Source organism: Coprinopsis cinerea, assembly GCF_000182895.1.
Source record: "Coprinopsis cinerea okayama7#130 chromosome 2 map unlocalized cont3.2, whole genome shotgun sequence".
Lineage (NCBI taxonomy): Eukaryota > Fungi > Basidiomycota > Agaricomycetes > Agaricales > Psathyrellaceae > Coprinopsis > Coprinopsis cinerea.
The window spans coordinates 3,095,602-3,109,827 of record NW_003307543.1 but is presented as its reverse complement, the minus strand read 5'-3'; the positions used below and the strand labels follow the sequence as shown (position 1 = coordinate 3,109,827).

The following is a 14,226-nucleotide window of genomic DNA, read 5'->3' as shown; positions in this document are numbered from 1 at the left end:
AAAAACCCACCTGATTGATGGAAAACTCGCCCAAACCAGACGCATCAGTTCCGCTTTAATCGGAATGACACTTGTGCACTCAAATTCACCTTTGACATCGGCGAGCTACAAAATTAGGGTCGATTCAAGATAAGGAGACCCAGCGTTTTGGAAACGCGTCTACTGGTCTGTTCGTAAAGACCGAGGCCATCCGAACTTCACCAATTACTGCTGCCCGGCGGGCGATAATGGACGCAAAGGGACGTCGAGCCTTGCATCATAGGTTCTTAGACTTCATATCACATTCATAAGACAAGAATTGCCAATGTACTAATGTACGGACATTGATTTCCCGAACAGGATGAGGGAGAAATAATAATCTTCCTTCTACGAGCGCAACAGTTCTGCATGCCTCGGGGATCTGGGCACGAGTTCGCACTTGAATGGAAGTGGCGACCTAGTGTACTCAGGTCGGTTAGTTTCTAATACTATGGCTAGCGGCGGCTGGAGAAGTCGTGACTCACACTAGCACCCCGGACTCAGTTATATATTCAAGTGGTATGGGACGTCCTGCTTCGTCTTTGACTGGCCTCACATCGAATACAGCCAGAAGCGATGCAATGGTGAGAGTGATCGTCTCCATACCAAGGTACCGCCCAGGGCATATCCTACGACCATAACCGAACGATCCAGACTCTGCGTCGAGGACAGAGGGATCGATCACTCCGTCTTTCAAGTATCTTTCGGGCTTGAATTCCATAGGGTCTTCGAATATTTCCGGATCGTGCATCACAGCCCTGCATTATCCGATTCAGTAACGTCCTAACAGGAAACTGGAACAACTGACCAGGAATTGGGGATGATCCAAGTTCCAGCAGGGATAAAGTAGCCATCATAAACGTCATCGTCCACGGACATGTGAGGTAGACCTGGAAAACCGACATAGAGACCGTTAGGTGTCGTAACAGAATCCCAGAGCAAAGACATACACAGTGGAAGAACTGTATGCCATCGCCCTCCCTCCTTGACAATGGCTTGGACATATGGCAGTTCCACTTTATCCGAACAGGTTGGAAGGCGATCTCCTCCAGTTACGGCGTCGATCTCAGCCTGAGCTTCGCGTTGCACCTCAGGTTTCATGGCCAATGCCAGAAGGAGCCCGTAAATTGAGCTGATGGTCGTGTCAGAGCCAGCTGACCGTTCGAGATCGTTAGGTCAAGGAGTTATGGGGTTGCGATAATCGTACCAACGTAAGATATCCCCGAGACGTTGCGAGCAATCTGCTTCAATTCAGCGTGCGTAGGGTCACTTTCGTCAGGAAGAGACTCGACGAGGGACCTAGCAATGTTGTGGTACACCCCCTGCTCCCCGGCTGCCTATTCGTAGCTTGAGTCCACGAGCAAAAGCTGAAATTGACGAAATGCCCACTCACCACCTTAGCTTTGACGTCCTCGAATGGTTGGGTGATTACTTCGAGGCCCAGTTGGGCCAAGGCCTCCAATCTTCTCTTCCAACCCGCTCCCGGAACCCACGATGGAATCCACTTCATCGACGGGAAGAAACTCACCAGCAACCGTCCCGGAGCAGCGTATTCTCCCCACCCTCGCATGAACGTGTCGACCTTCTCAATCAAACGCTCAGAATATTCTCCCCGTACTCCGTAGGAGATACGCATGATAGTAGCCCCTGCCATCCTATTTTAGTGAGCCAAAGGCATTGAGAGACTCGATTCGATGATAACTTACCGACGGATATGGTCGCGCAGATCGGCAGGCCCGGTTGGAATCCCCTTCACGAAGTTGTATACTTCTTCTTCAATGATAGGCTGGTATAGCGAGATTTGACCTTGGTTTAGGAACTGGTGGAATACGCGACGATGTTCACGCATAGCGCATGAGGACGAAACTCCAGTCCGTCCTCATTCTAGAAACGAAGAGCATTAGCCAGTCAGAACATCGATGAGAATAGGAATGTGTAAACCTACATGGCATCCGGATGCGAGATGATTCTGTCCGAGTAGTTGGCGGCTCGCTTTACCAAGATCTCCTGCATAACCTTGAACGAGTTGAGAACAACGATCGGCTGTCTCATGGCCTCAAGGTAGATCATGTCTCCTAAGCTTGTTATCAGTTTATTCATAACTTGAAGAGCAAATGCACGCTCACCGTACTTGTGTGACCATTCCTTGTAGACACGCCACGGTTCGGCCATGGGCATTTGATGGGCATTTCCCAAAAACGGGATGCGCCGTGGACCAGGAGGGAGCGGGTAACGCGATCGACGACTCTGGCGAAGGAAGACATGGGCGAGGATGGCTCCAGCGAAGACTGTGGCCGCGGCAGACCAGCTCAATGCCCAGTCGCGGAGAGTGTCAGTTATCATGGAAGCGAAGAGATGAGGTTATCGCCAACCACTGTCTTCTCCAGGCTCTCGCTTTATACAGTGCAGAAGTGCCACCTTGACAGTGATTCTAAAGACACACGGTCGAAGTTGACGTTTAGTTAAATTGACTCCCAGGCGGAAACTTCTCTCAGATGGCGGCTTCTCTGTGCCATGAACTTCCAGTCCTGCTTCCTCGGAGACACCCAAACGCCGATAGTTCATTGGAGCCCTGGTGGAAAGACCCTACCTGGCATGTCAGTGGTCACATTGTGGAAGTCATGGCAGATTTTCACTGCTAAATGGGTTGAGTGACATGGATTACATGAGGCAGACGGCGTTTCTCCGCAAGAATCTAAGGCTGCCAACAGTAGTTCAAGATAACGAGGAGAGCGCAACTCTATCTCGCACTTGAACGGCTCCGGGGAACTGACAAAGTTGAAGCTCAGTCACAACATAAATTGCATTCGGGGACTGAGGCTCACCAGATGAGATCGGAGTTGACTTTGAGCTCCATCGGTACATCGTTCCCCAGCTCGTCTTTAGAGGGCTTGATTTCAAAAACTGTCAATAGACACACAATCGTGTACGTTAGGGCCTCGTTGCTCAAATGTCGACCAGGACATTTACTAGACAATGAGTGTGCGGCTCCAGTCAATAAAGATGCAATATGAAATAGGGAAGGAGCTTACCGCTGACCGTAACCGAAGACTGCAACATCGGGATCCAGTACAGAGGTGTCCAACTTCCCGTCAGATTTGAGATATCGTTCCGGTCTAAATTCCAAAGGGTCCTTGAACGTGTCAGGATCGTGCATCACAGCCCTGAGGATTTTTCAGTCAACCGAGGTAAACGAACGGTCTGGTCCTACCAGCTGTTAGGTAAAATCATTGTTCCTTTCGGAATCAAATAGCCCCAGTATTCAAAATCCCTCGATGAGACGTGGGGTATTGCTTGCGTTTCGCTGGGATGGTTGAGAACGGATGGGCTAGGTAGGATGAGCAGGAGCTTACCGAGCGGAACCACAGTGTGCCACCGGTAAATTTCCCTCACGACAGCTTGGACATAGGGTAATTTCGCACAATCGCCCACCGAAGGAAGACGCCCTTCCCCTAGTACTGCCTCAGCTTCGTCCCGGGCTCGCTGCTGAACCTCGGTATGTGTTGCCAAGGCCAAAATAAAGGCCCGGCTCGTGTTCACTGTCTAACCCAATCCATTAATTCACCCGAAGTCCTCGATTGCCAGAGGGACTCACCGTGTCAATGCCAGCTTTCCGATGGCGACGCAATGTATTGACGCGGAACTTACCCATGTAAGTCACTAGGGGGATGTTTTGAGCTTTTGCTTCCTCTTAAAGGTAGTCGGGATGGGCTGGTGGGGGAAGCCCCTCGATAAGGCGGGCAGCAACACTTTCGAGTTCGTGTTGAGACTGTCCATTCTGAAACCTTTTCCAGTTGTGTACAATAAATGGCGGGAGGGGACGTACCGTTTGTTGCATTGCGTCACGGAAGGGACCGACGACGATTCTTCGACTAACAGCGGCTATCTCAGCCATTCGACGCTTCCAGGAGGCACCCGGAAACCATTTTGGAACGTAACGGAGAATGGGGAAAAGATTGACAAGGTTGCTCCCGGGGAGTGTAACCTCTGAGAATCCGTGTCCCAAGTAATCAGCGTCATCCATCAGCTTTTGGTTATACGAGTACAGAAACGGGTATCAAGTGGCGAACTAACGTTCGGATATCATGGAATATGTCTGGGGCATTGGTCGCCATTCGACCGAGGAATATACGTATCTCCTCCTCTAGAATGTGATGATACTTTGCCACATGTTGACGGGAAAAGCACTGATGGAAGGTTCTCCGGTGGGCCCTCCACGCCGAGCCACAGTTCATGACACCGAAGTTCCAATTGAACTGGATCCTGAAGAGAGGTGAGCGAACAAAACGGATCGGTTAGTCCCAAACACATACAGGTCGTAAGCAGGGATGTATGGACGGTCCGCGAAGATCGAAGATTGTTTTTCCAGAAGGTCGATTATACATAGCTGTCAGCGAGTTAAGGACCACGATAGGCTTCCCAAAGGTCTCGAGGTAGATAACATCTCCTACCATACAAAACCGATAAGGAAAGAGGAGAGCGGCACCTGTGCAATCCAGTACTCACCATAGAGCTTTGACTATTCCTTGTACGTCACTCATGGCGTTCTTGCTGGGAGCTGGAAAAGATTGCCGACGATAAGGGCGCGTTTCGGGCCTGGTGGGAGAGGCTTTGGAAACCTCAGTGACGGCTTCACCCAACATGCAATGAGAATTAGAATGACGAAAGTCGGCCACGGACTCGGCAGTGACGTCGCGGGTCGTAATGCCAGCCAGCCCAGTCAGCCCCAAAGAGATTGGCACTCGAGTTCAACCAGCGCCATCGAATAACGAGAGTTAACTGGTTATGCAGTTCCATGAAGCCCTTTAATAGGAATCCCGTGTCCCTGGAATAACCTTAGGTTGAATCGATGATTGGCTGAGTAGTGACCCGAGGACAACGTAGGCACACTGTGGCGGTTACGGAACAAGCCAGCTTGTTTAGTAGCGAGACTTCAGAATGATAACCAGCATCCATATTCCAGGTTGAAAACCCAGATCAACAAAATTTCAGCCTGAGGTCGTATGAGGGGGAGTTCGAAACCGTTGGTTTTCGACAACCGGACCAGATCGAGGTTTCTGGAAACCACGGAAAGTGTGTCGACGCAAAAGGCTGAGGTCTGTAGATTAACTTGAGGACAACGCAAGCCTTTGGCGGAAAGTGATCTCGAAAGTGATCGCGACGATGGCCTCGCGAGTGAAACGAGCCCGAAGTGGAATCAGAAAAATGAGATCAGCGCAGCGCGTGGTTTGTTTTCATTTCATGGCCTTGCTAAACGCGAAAGGTGTTTGGCCCTCAAGTCGAAGCCAAATATTCGCCAAAGTTGGGCCTCGCCCAGGCTCCGTGTCCCTCACAAAAGTACTGATGCTCTGGGAGAGGGTTAGGTACGTCCGTAGCCCAAATGAATTACTGTCTGACATTATCAGTCCATGCATCTAACCTCTTACGACGCACTGCGGAGAGTGACATAACATTGCACCCCATGACTGTCCTCACTCCAACTCCAAGGCGGGGAGACAAGGAGAAAAAGGCCGTGTGGGAGGGAAACTTCCTCTCGGTAGGGAGATAACAGCGACAGTGCGTTCATAGGGGGTTGTCTGAGCTCGCAGCACTCCTCGCTGATAAACAGGGCTATCTTGCAAGAATGCGCACTCACTGGCGTCTACCGTGAGTCTCCTTGTACGGGTTAAAAATACGAGGATCCCGACAATGATCACTTTATAAGTATATTTGGCTTTCGAAGTTTAACCAAATGAAAAGCCAGGTATGTATAGCAAACACTTTCATTATCCATGGTGGAACGGTTGGGACGGTCCTATCGGCTGCAGTAATTACGCGACTGAGTGGGGTCTGACAGAACTTTGTACCTCATGATCATGTTCCTCAGCTGCGGGCCTGTTATGGCATTACACATGCACATACGATGGTGGTAAGAAGTTCCCCAATTTCACGACCTATCACTGAATTGGTTGCTGACGATTTGGACAGCTTCGTGTTAGGGTATAATGATTCTCCCCGTCAAGAAGTCGAAACGCCCCTAATGTTCTTCACGAAGATCTGAGATAAGCACTTCGACCATTTAAAGCACAGAGCCAAGTTCTGCCTGGGAGGCGAGTACCAAGTACCGAGTTTGCCCCTTAGATGCTCTCCGCTACGACCAAGGTTTATTTTTCGGGCGACAATGCTGCTCTTGGGCTAGCATTTATCTCCCTCCTATTCGTCGTATCCAAGCTTGCGCTCAAGCGCTATGCCCAGCGCAAAAGAAATCCACTTCGCCTCCCTTTTCCTCCAGGTCCACCAGGCATCCCTCTCTTCGGAAACGCGCTCCAAGTCCCTCGAGAAAGGCCGTGCGATGTTTACAGAGACTGGTCAAAGGAATATGGTATGCAACGAGTACCCGCCGAAACCTGATCTGACTTTGCTTGTGCGAAGGCTCTGAACTGATTTATCTCGATGTGTTGGGTCAGCCTATTGTGGTCCTAAATTCTATGGAAAGTGCTGTTGGTGTACTCGAGAAGAAGGCCGCCAACACATCTTCTCGCCCTCTCACCCCAGCTCTTGATCTGTAGGTTCTCATACCCACAGCTCTATGGTCATTTCAGTATTGATAAGCTCGTAGGATGCAAGTGCAGAAGTGGAACTTTCCTTTGATGCCCTACGGACATCAATGGAGGGCTCGACGTCGTGCGTTCCACCAAGCTATGATGCCGGCCCGCATTCCAGGGTATCACAGTGTCATTGAACAGGAGACGCGAGTGTTCCTGCAGCGCCTTGAGCTCCAACCGAGCAATATCTTGGCTGAGACCCAAAGGTAGTTTGACTTTCGAGTGCTCTTGCGTACCAGAATGCTTATTACTTGATTAAGGCTGGTGGGCCAGATACTCATCCGCGTTGCATACGGGTCAGAGGATTATGACTATAACCGGAAGCTCGTCGAGAATTCACAGTACCTCGTCGACGTCGTAGGTGGAGCTCTACACCCGGGGAAGCTCTACCTGGTGAACGTCCTTCCATTCATTAAACATTTGCCTCGTTGGTTCCCCGGTACTCAAGGGTGGCGGATAATCTTTGACGAGGTCATCAGAGCGGCTGATAGGGCACTCACACCGCCATTCCTGGATGCCAAGGAACGACTGGTGCGTTGAGCTTCAGCCTGGCGATCATGTCCCTGACCCGGTGTACTGCCAGACGAATCGAGGTCAACAATCAACGCAGTCCGAAGAACCTAGCTTGCTACGCACATTGTTCGAGAGGATGCCGCCGGCTGATAGCCCTGAGCGCCAGGAACAAGAGGCCATCGCAAGACAGGTTGCAGGTTTGTCTTATATCGGTGAGAGTTGACATACCGCCCTCTGCCCCACTGGTACTCACCAAGAGCTTTGTCCTAAGCCGGAGCCGACACCGTAAGTAACGCCTCCCACTTTGCTACGCACGAGGCCCACCTTCCTTTAATAGACCCTCACTACCGCGCATGCCTTAATCTTTGCCTTCGCCAAATTCCCCAAGGTACAACGAAAGGGCCAACAAGAGGTCGACACGTTCATCGAATCTACCGGTCGTGTCCCAAAGATCAGTGATAGAGGCCAGGTCCCCTATATCGAAGCTATCATAAAGGAAATCCTTCGCTGGTTCAATGCCGCCCCGCTTGGTAACTCCCTTCCTTTGTTGCACCTCTCGATGAACGGATCTCTTACACTTTGTGTCAGGCTTGCCGCACCAATCGACTGAAGACGAGGAATACAATGGGTACTTTATTCCCAAGGGGACAATCCTGCTTCCGAATGCTTGGTGAGCGCCATATTCGTCTTCCACTTATATCTCTGACAGATACGCGTAGGGCAATCTTACACGACCCCAACAACTTCGAGAACCCAGAGGAATTCAAGCCGGAAAGGTACCTAAGGAACGGGCAAGTCGACCACTCAATTCCAGACGGAGAGTCTGCTGGATTTGGATTTGGAAGGCGGTGAGCACAAAGGCCGCTAACCCGAGAACCTTGACTGACATACATGTTCGACTCACAGTGTCTGTCCTGGGCGTAATCTTAGCAAGGACGTACTCTTCTTCTTGACTGTCGGGCTTCTCGCTACCTTCGAGATTCGTCCACCGTCGAAGAGAGACGAGAGTAAGCCCTTCGAAATGGAACTCGTGCCTGAAGTGATTGCGTGAGTGGCATACGTTCAACGTACCAGAGGTCCTTCACATCTGACCCAATGTCGTCTCCAGCAAGGTCCTTCCCTTCGATTGCGAGGTGGTCCCGCGCGCCACAAAGCATCTCGAACTCTTCAAATCTTACGAATAATCAATTCTCGAAGACGAAGTTTCAAGATGTATTGATTAATGCCAATCTGGTCCTGGTGGAATGGGATTTGAATAGTACATAGCGTGTAATGTTCAATTCAACCCAAAATCGTCGGTCTTTAGTTCATACCTTCGAGGGCGCCAAGAGCCGAAGTGTTTAAGCACCCAGCGCTTTCCTTGCACGTTGTCTCTTGGTCGAGCAGTCTTCGCTTCATACGTATCCACACACCCTGTTCGGTCCTTGAGGAGTCTTACTTCCTTTCAATAAAATCAGATCGAAACGAGGTTGTGAAATATCATCACGAAAAGTTCAGCGCCCTGACAAACCTCTCTCCCAGGTTACAACTATCTTCGAAGACCTCAAAAATTTCAGGCCACTCCACGGCAGTCGGGCTGGTCGTCATTATTACTGTCAAATGGCTCACCGACTTGCTCACTAACGCCGGTGTGCGCGCAGGTTGTCTCTGAGTATTACGCCCGGTGGGCCCGGACTTGGGATCTGGAGGCCACTGTCCGACTTGGTAACGGGCGAAATTCGACGTGCACATCGGCTTAAATTCACCAACAGTAACTTGAACAGCTTTGAGGGGGCCTCTCTTCCTCTTCCTGGTGGAGAGATTTTTGTTCACATCTCACGTATTCACACCAAAGAAACCCAGGGTATTACGCGCAAAAAACATGGTTTATTAAAGGATGTCGGGTATCATAATACGTATGATGGGTGGTGGTGGTGGTGGTGAGCACAAAGTCTCCGAGTCGACGGCTGTAATGATCAGGTATGCATGTACACTCCTGAAGCACATCCACAGTCAGCCATAAATCCATAAATCCAAAAATCGAGAATCAGGTAGACCCACCTATTCACCAAACCACGAAGACCAGTGCAGGGTGGTAGTTCACCATTTAGGCGATGACGCAGTAGGCACCGTTGCCGGAGCCGCCGCCAGTCTCGAAGTTGGTGGGGATGTTGATGGTGGTGAAGGAGTCCATTGTTGATGTGAAGTTTGTTTGGTTACTGCGAGCAGTGAGGAATTCGAGGAGAGTGGGGGTGGGGTTTTATAGTTTTTGGTGAAGGTCCATGCACCCTACGAGTCAACTCGCCGTGTTTTCGCGCACGAGTGCAGGCCCAAGGCAAGTAATTGATTCAAGTCAGTATCGAGTACAAGTTGATGATCGAAAGAACGAAAGGACAATTGTACTCGATCGACGACTCTGTTCTCATTCCTTTTGTCGGGTGGGCGGGGCCTTCGGGACGTGTTGAAGGAGGTTGTTAGCCGACAACCGAGTCCCGACCTTTTTGTCCAACCTTCATTCCCCATTCCCGCCCTTGAATTTTCAATTGGAGACAACAACGTTCGGGACACGGGAGAGCGGCGGTGATCATGATTTCCGGTGCTTATTTCAGTTGTCCGGCATCCGGCCAGCGCTTATTATTTTGGCAAGCGGGGCGTCGCTCGGACCCGTTTCAGGCTTGTTGAGGCGGTGGTTAACTGATCGATCATTGGCTTCGACCAGGAGCACGTACTACGTAGCAGTTTATGGATGCCCCGCTTGGCATATACCGGGCGTGCTAATCAGAAGTTGAATTAGCTGAAACCTTGAGTACATACATATAGAAATTGCATCTGATAGCCAACTTGCTTCCGCGCCCCTGCTGACTCTTGAACATACTTCTCTCTCCCCGTGTCTCAGCATAGACCCACCTTAGTTAAAGAGGGATATCCATAATGACTCGGACCACTCCATCTCCACAATTACCTTTGGAACTTTCACATTTTGACTCGATGCCGGACATCATGAACCACCCTGAAAATCGATGAATGAACACAAGTGGATCTGACCCTTCCACCGGTTTTCAGCGTTCAAACGTCCACCCCGAGACAACAAAAACTCCAAAAAAGAATTTCAGGTCCGAGCGCGCTTACGCAGACTTCGGAATTAAGCGCTGGCAGGAGCGGGAACAATTGCCACTGACGATCGCCGCTCCCGATTCCCGACTCCCGAATGTCGATCGAAAATTCAAAAAAGCCGAGGAATGAAAGTAGAGACCACAAAAACACGAAAAACAACGTGAAACCATGAACCCAATTGTCCTTTCGACTTGTACTCGACGCACATGCCTTGGAACGACTCAGACCACCGGGTACCCTGCGTGCACTCGCCCGTGAAACCACGTTACACCCCAAGTCGTAGGGTGCATGGACCTTCACCAAAAACTATAAAACCCCACCCCCACTCTCCTCGAATTCCTCACTGCTCGCAGTAACCAAACAAACTTCACATCAACAATGGACTCCTTCACCACCATCAACATCCCCACCAACTTCGAGACTGGCGGCGGCTCCGGCAACGGTGCCTACTGCGTCATCGCCTAAACGGTGTTACTACCACCCACCGTGACACTGGTCTTCATGGCTCGGTGAATAGGTGCGTACACCTACCTGATTTACGATTCTTTGGATTTGGAGCTGACTGGGGACGACGATTATAGGAGTTGTTCATACCTGCTCATCAACATCCATCGAGACTTTGTGCTCATGCCCATACCCAACTTCTCCAAACCAACGTGTTCAAGTTGGAATTATGCTAGATAATAAATAAACCCTTTTTTTTTTGCGCGCAATACCCTTGAGCTCGGTGTGCCATCTCAGAAGTGAGAAGTGAGAAATGTGAGAAAACAGTCCCTGAGGGTCGACCGAGTGGATGAGTGGACGAGTGTCAACTTTCAAGGCGATGAAGATGAGGGGAGGCCGAGTTCGTCGAAATTCCAGTTGTACCGTTACAGCTGGGCTGGGCAAAGGCAGGCTCGTCGGTCGACCAGTGAAATGACGATCAGTAATGTGGGGAGGAAGGCGATGAAGGTTGTCAAACGCTCGATCGAAGGGTGATGGGTGGAGAGCAGGTGAGATTTCATTGAGATACAACAAAGAGACTTCCAGAGGAGACGCAGATGGATGTGAACTGATCGAATTCATTGGTGCAGCCACGTCGATGTGGACATGTAAAACAAACACGGTATCGTCGTCTTCATTCATCGCATCCCAGTAGGAAAACCGGCAGTCCTTGAAACAACCGGGAAGCTGAAAGCGCAGCGCTGGGTCAACCTGCACGACAATAACCCAACCAGTCAGTACGCCCATTCCACCAACAATCCAACCAACCAAAAGAAAAGAAAAAAGGAAAAGGAAAAGAAAAAGAAAAAGGATAGAAAGATCAGATTGCAAATTAACATTTCCCCTTCATCCAGCCAACACCACCTAGCTCTCCACAAGAATCGAGCGGTTATTAGCACCACCTACAAACGCGCGTGTCCTTTACTCGACCGAACATAACAAACGCAAGTCGTCTGAAGCTCGATCGAGAGACAAACGCGTGTCGTCTGAAGGGGGCCAAAAACGCAGCACGGCTCCGGGGAAAGCTAGGGAGGCTATCGGGTACGGTTGCTTGTTTTCATCTTTATGTGAAAGGGAGAAGGCGTTGGGGGATGGAGAGGGAGGATGAGGGCTCACCTTAATGGGAAGTACGAGGCGACAATGCGATTTGTGAGTGGTGGATCGTCCAGGAGGCTTGCCCTAGATTTGTAATGTGATTCACCAGCCCAATCCTTCTTCTGTCTCGTCGCAAGAGCTTTACATGGTCAAGCGACTAGCTGGCTGTCAAAAACATGTCGCGGGCTCTTCATGGCGATTGAGGCCTAATCGACGTCCTCTTCAGAGTTCCTTCGGGGCAGACGTTCAGAGGTCTTAGCCGGCAGCACCAATCAGCTCTACAGGTCCGCAAGTTGGCCAAAACAATGTTGGTCGTCGGGCACAGCGAGTCGCAGTCATGGTCATGGTCGTGGTCAAGAGTGAAGCCGTCTCCCTGCCGCGGATGAATTCGCAGGATTCAGGGACAACGACATCATGCATCAGGTCGCCGGTTCGATTCCTCGTTGCTCCACTTCCCCAACATCACGACCCCGACCATCTCAAAAAAAGAATTCGAAATCTATGTATATCGCACTCGAAACCACATAAATACGGGGAACACAAGCTCGAATACAACAACGATTCTCTCTCCCTCCCATCGCTCCTCCACACTCCTCCTGTGTACTCAACCCTCCTCCAACCCCTACTTCCGCCCAGCAAAAATACCCCGCATGCTATCCCACACAACACTAGGGCTCTGCGCGGCATCAACACCATGCCAGAGGCCCTTCGCCTTGTAATAGTCAACGACAGGGCCGGTTTGGGTGTGGTACGTCTTGAGGCGGCGGGTGAGCGTTTCGGCGTTGTCGTCGGAGCGCTGGATGAGGGGTTCGCCAGTGAGGTCGTCGATGCCGGCCTTTTTGGGTGGGCTGTACGTGTACGTGTACGTCGCGGGAGATGAGGTGGACGTCCGTGGTGTAGGTGGTGGCGGAATTGGCGGAGGCGCGAGTTATGCAAGTTATGCATGTCGATGCGGATGCAGTAACGAATGATCACGCCGTCGCACAATGCAGAGGATTAAAAACACGAGAACACAGAGCGTCAGTTCATCCATCCATCCATCCCCCACACTCCCCTAGGCAAGACAAAAAAGGACATGAACCACTCACTTGAAGATCTTGTGGTACGACCGTCCACTGGCGGGGTGGATCAGGCGGCCGGTGATACGCGAGATGAGGAGCTGGTCGTCGATGAGGAGCTGGACGACCGAGTCGAGCTTCTCCTTGCGTTCCGCGAGCATGCCATCGAGTTTTTGGGCTTGTGGGACTGTGCGGGGGAAGCCGTCCAACACGAATCTGGGAAGAAGGGATTAAGTTAGTTTATACATGTTCGTGTAAAGCGCTCGAAATCAAACGGCTGGTTCATCATCGAGGGACACCCCTCGCACACAGAAACTCCTCTCCCTCCCTTCTCCAGCCTACCCAACAAAAAACACTCACCCATTCTTACAAGCCTCATTATTCTCCAACTGGTCTTTAATCATATTAACCATAATATCATCCGACACCAACCCTCCAGCATCCATAATCTTCTTCGCCGCAATACCCAGCGGGGTCTTCTTCTCCACCTGGTCCCGCAGCATGTCGCCAGTCGCCAAATGGCAGACGCAGAACTCATCCCGGATGCGGGGGGCTTGGGTGCCCTTGCCTGTTGGACGTGGAGGGGGTGGTTCGTTTCCGTTTCAATGAATGCGAGTGCGTGGAGGGTAGCATTAGCAGGGGGATGTAATGCAGGACATGAGGGAAGAAGAGGAGAGGTCATCAGTGCCCTGCGTTCATACACCCCAAAGGAAGAGAGAACGCACCAGCACCAGGAGGCCCAATCAAAATCGTCCTCAGCTGTTGCGCAGGCGTCTTCGAGGCAGGACCCTTGGCTTTAGCCTCCAACGACGCAATCTTGTCATTCAACTGCGCAACAAGCGACTTGAGGTACTCGAGTTCTTCAGAGGCGCCCATCCTTGCTTTCGAGTCTTGCCTTTTGCTGCTGCTGCTGCTGCTGCTGGTGTTCCTGTATAAAAACCCTCTCGTCAACACACTATCCTCTTTAACCCAAGCACAAATGGCAGAGGGAATACGCACAGGTGCTAACGAAGAGGAAGAAGGAGGAAAGACAACTCAACGACCAACGACGAAGGAGAGCAAGAAAAGAGCCTGCAAGCAAGCCCAAACCCCGGTTTAACCGTGTCCCGCTTTTTCGGACGCGTCGTGGCATACTTGACGCTCTCTCATTGGTTCGAACCGGACGTGTGGAATCCCGATTGTCGCCGACCCGGAGCGGGGTGCCCGATCCCCGATCGCCCAATCAAACACGGGCGCTTGATTGGGCCTTGGCGGGGAGGTGGAGGCCCATTGGTGGGGCAGTAGGACCTAGGTTGAGAAATTAGGGTTGGACGAACTCCAGGTAAAATAAAACGGGGTGCCTACACTCGGTACAGACAGGGATACCCCACCCTGTGCATGTT

At 51.1% G+C, this 14,226-nt stretch overlaps 7 protein-coding genes across 7 annotated transcripts; 2 read left to right on the top strand and 5 right to left on the bottom strand.

Annotated features, from left to right (window-relative positions):
• Nucleotides 1-366: 366 nt before the first annotated feature.
• CC1G_14014 (O-methylsterigmatocystin oxidoreductase) lies at nt 367-1,867 on the bottom strand (the record flags this gene model as incomplete). The annotated part of the gene is made up of 7 exons (XM_002911929.1): nt 367-436; nt 504-776; nt 827-908; nt 969-1,172; nt 1,226-1,355; nt 1,412-1,673; nt 1,725-1,867. The coding sequence occupies 7 exons, from the start codon at nt 1,865-1,867 to the stop codon at nt 367-369; spliced, it is 1,164 nt and encodes a 387-aa protein (XP_002911975.1).
• Nucleotides 1,868-1,959: 92 nt separating this feature from the next.
• CC1G_14013 (hypothetical protein) lies at nt 1,960-2,361 on the bottom strand (the record flags this gene model as incomplete). The annotated part of the gene is made up of 2 exons (XM_002911928.1): nt 1,960-2,093; nt 2,145-2,361. The coding sequence occupies 2 exons, from the start codon at nt 2,359-2,361 to the stop codon at nt 1,960-1,962; spliced, it is 351 nt and encodes a 116-aa protein (XP_002911974.1).
• A 318-nt stretch (nt 2,362-2,679) lies between these two features.
• Nucleotides 2,680-4,559, bottom strand: CC1G_14012 (cytochrome P450; the record flags this gene model as incomplete). The annotated part of the gene is made up of 9 exons (XM_002911927.1): nt 2,680-2,719; nt 2,770-2,787; nt 2,844-2,987; nt 3,051-3,182; nt 3,230-3,561; nt 3,614-3,661; nt 3,845-4,045; nt 4,089-4,281; nt 4,525-4,559. The coding sequence occupies 9 exons, from the start codon at nt 4,557-4,559 to the stop codon at nt 2,680-2,682; spliced, it is 1,143 nt and encodes a 380-aa protein (XP_002911973.1).
• Nucleotides 4,560-6,138: 1,579 nt separating this feature from the next.
• On the top strand, nt 6,139-8,299 carry CC1G_06133 (hypothetical protein; the record flags this gene model as incomplete). Its single annotated transcript, XM_001839891.1, has 11 exons — nt 6,139-6,379; nt 6,430-6,562; nt 6,617-6,808; nt 6,863-7,133; nt 7,186-7,327; nt 7,387-7,400; nt 7,453-7,645; nt 7,704-7,785; nt 7,835-7,963; nt 8,022-8,162; nt 8,224-8,299. The coding sequence occupies 11 exons, from the start codon at nt 6,139-6,141 to the stop codon at nt 8,297-8,299; spliced, it is 1,614 nt and encodes a 537-aa protein (XP_001839943.1).
• A 902-nt stretch (nt 8,300-9,201) lies between these two features.
• CC1G_14011 (fungal mating-type pheromone) lies at nt 9,202-9,288 on the bottom strand (the record flags this gene model as incomplete). The annotated part of the gene is made up of 1 exon (XM_002911926.1): nt 9,202-9,288. One exon carries the CDS (start codon nt 9,286-9,288, stop codon nt 9,202-9,204), a length of 87 nt encoding a protein of 28 aa, XP_002911972.1.
• A 1,298-nt stretch (nt 9,289-10,586) lies between these two features.
• CC1G_14010 (fungal mating-type pheromone) lies at nt 10,587-10,673 on the top strand (the record flags this gene model as incomplete). Its single annotated transcript, XM_002911925.1, has 1 exon — nt 10,587-10,673. One exon carries the CDS (start codon nt 10,587-10,589, stop codon nt 10,671-10,673), a length of 87 nt encoding a protein of 28 aa, XP_002911971.1.
• A 1,682-nt stretch (nt 10,674-12,355) lies between these two features.
• On the bottom strand, nt 12,356-13,891 carry CC1G_06132 (adenylate kinase cytosolic). The gene is made up of 5 exons (XM_001839890.2): nt 13,844-13,891; nt 13,570-13,772; nt 13,205-13,412; nt 12,875-13,060; nt 12,356-12,634 (listed from the first exon to the last, which is right to left on the bottom strand). The coding sequence occupies exons 2-5, from the start codon at nt 13,718-13,720 to the stop codon at nt 12,409-12,411; spliced, it is 771 nt and encodes a 256-aa protein (XP_001839942.1). The 5' UTR covers nt 13,721-13,772; nt 13,844-13,891; the 3' UTR covers nt 12,356-12,408.
• Nucleotides 13,892-14,226: the final 335 nt, after the last annotated feature.

Excerpts from the sequence above, each read along its gene's own strand:
- CC1G_06132 (XM_001839890.2), bottom strand. The coding sequence starts at position 13,720 with ATGGGCGCCTCTGAAGAACTCGAGTACCTCAAGTCGCTTGTTGCGCAG. Across the intron at positions 13,413-13,569 it reads GATTGGGCCTCCTGGTGCTG|GCAAGGGCACCCAAGCCCCC; the intron begins GTGCGTTCTCTC and ends CACGTCCAACAG. Across the intron at positions 13,061-13,204 it reads AATGAGGCTTGTAAGAATGG|ATTCGTGTTGGACGGCTTCC; the intron begins GTGAGTGTTTTT and ends CCTTCTTCCCAG.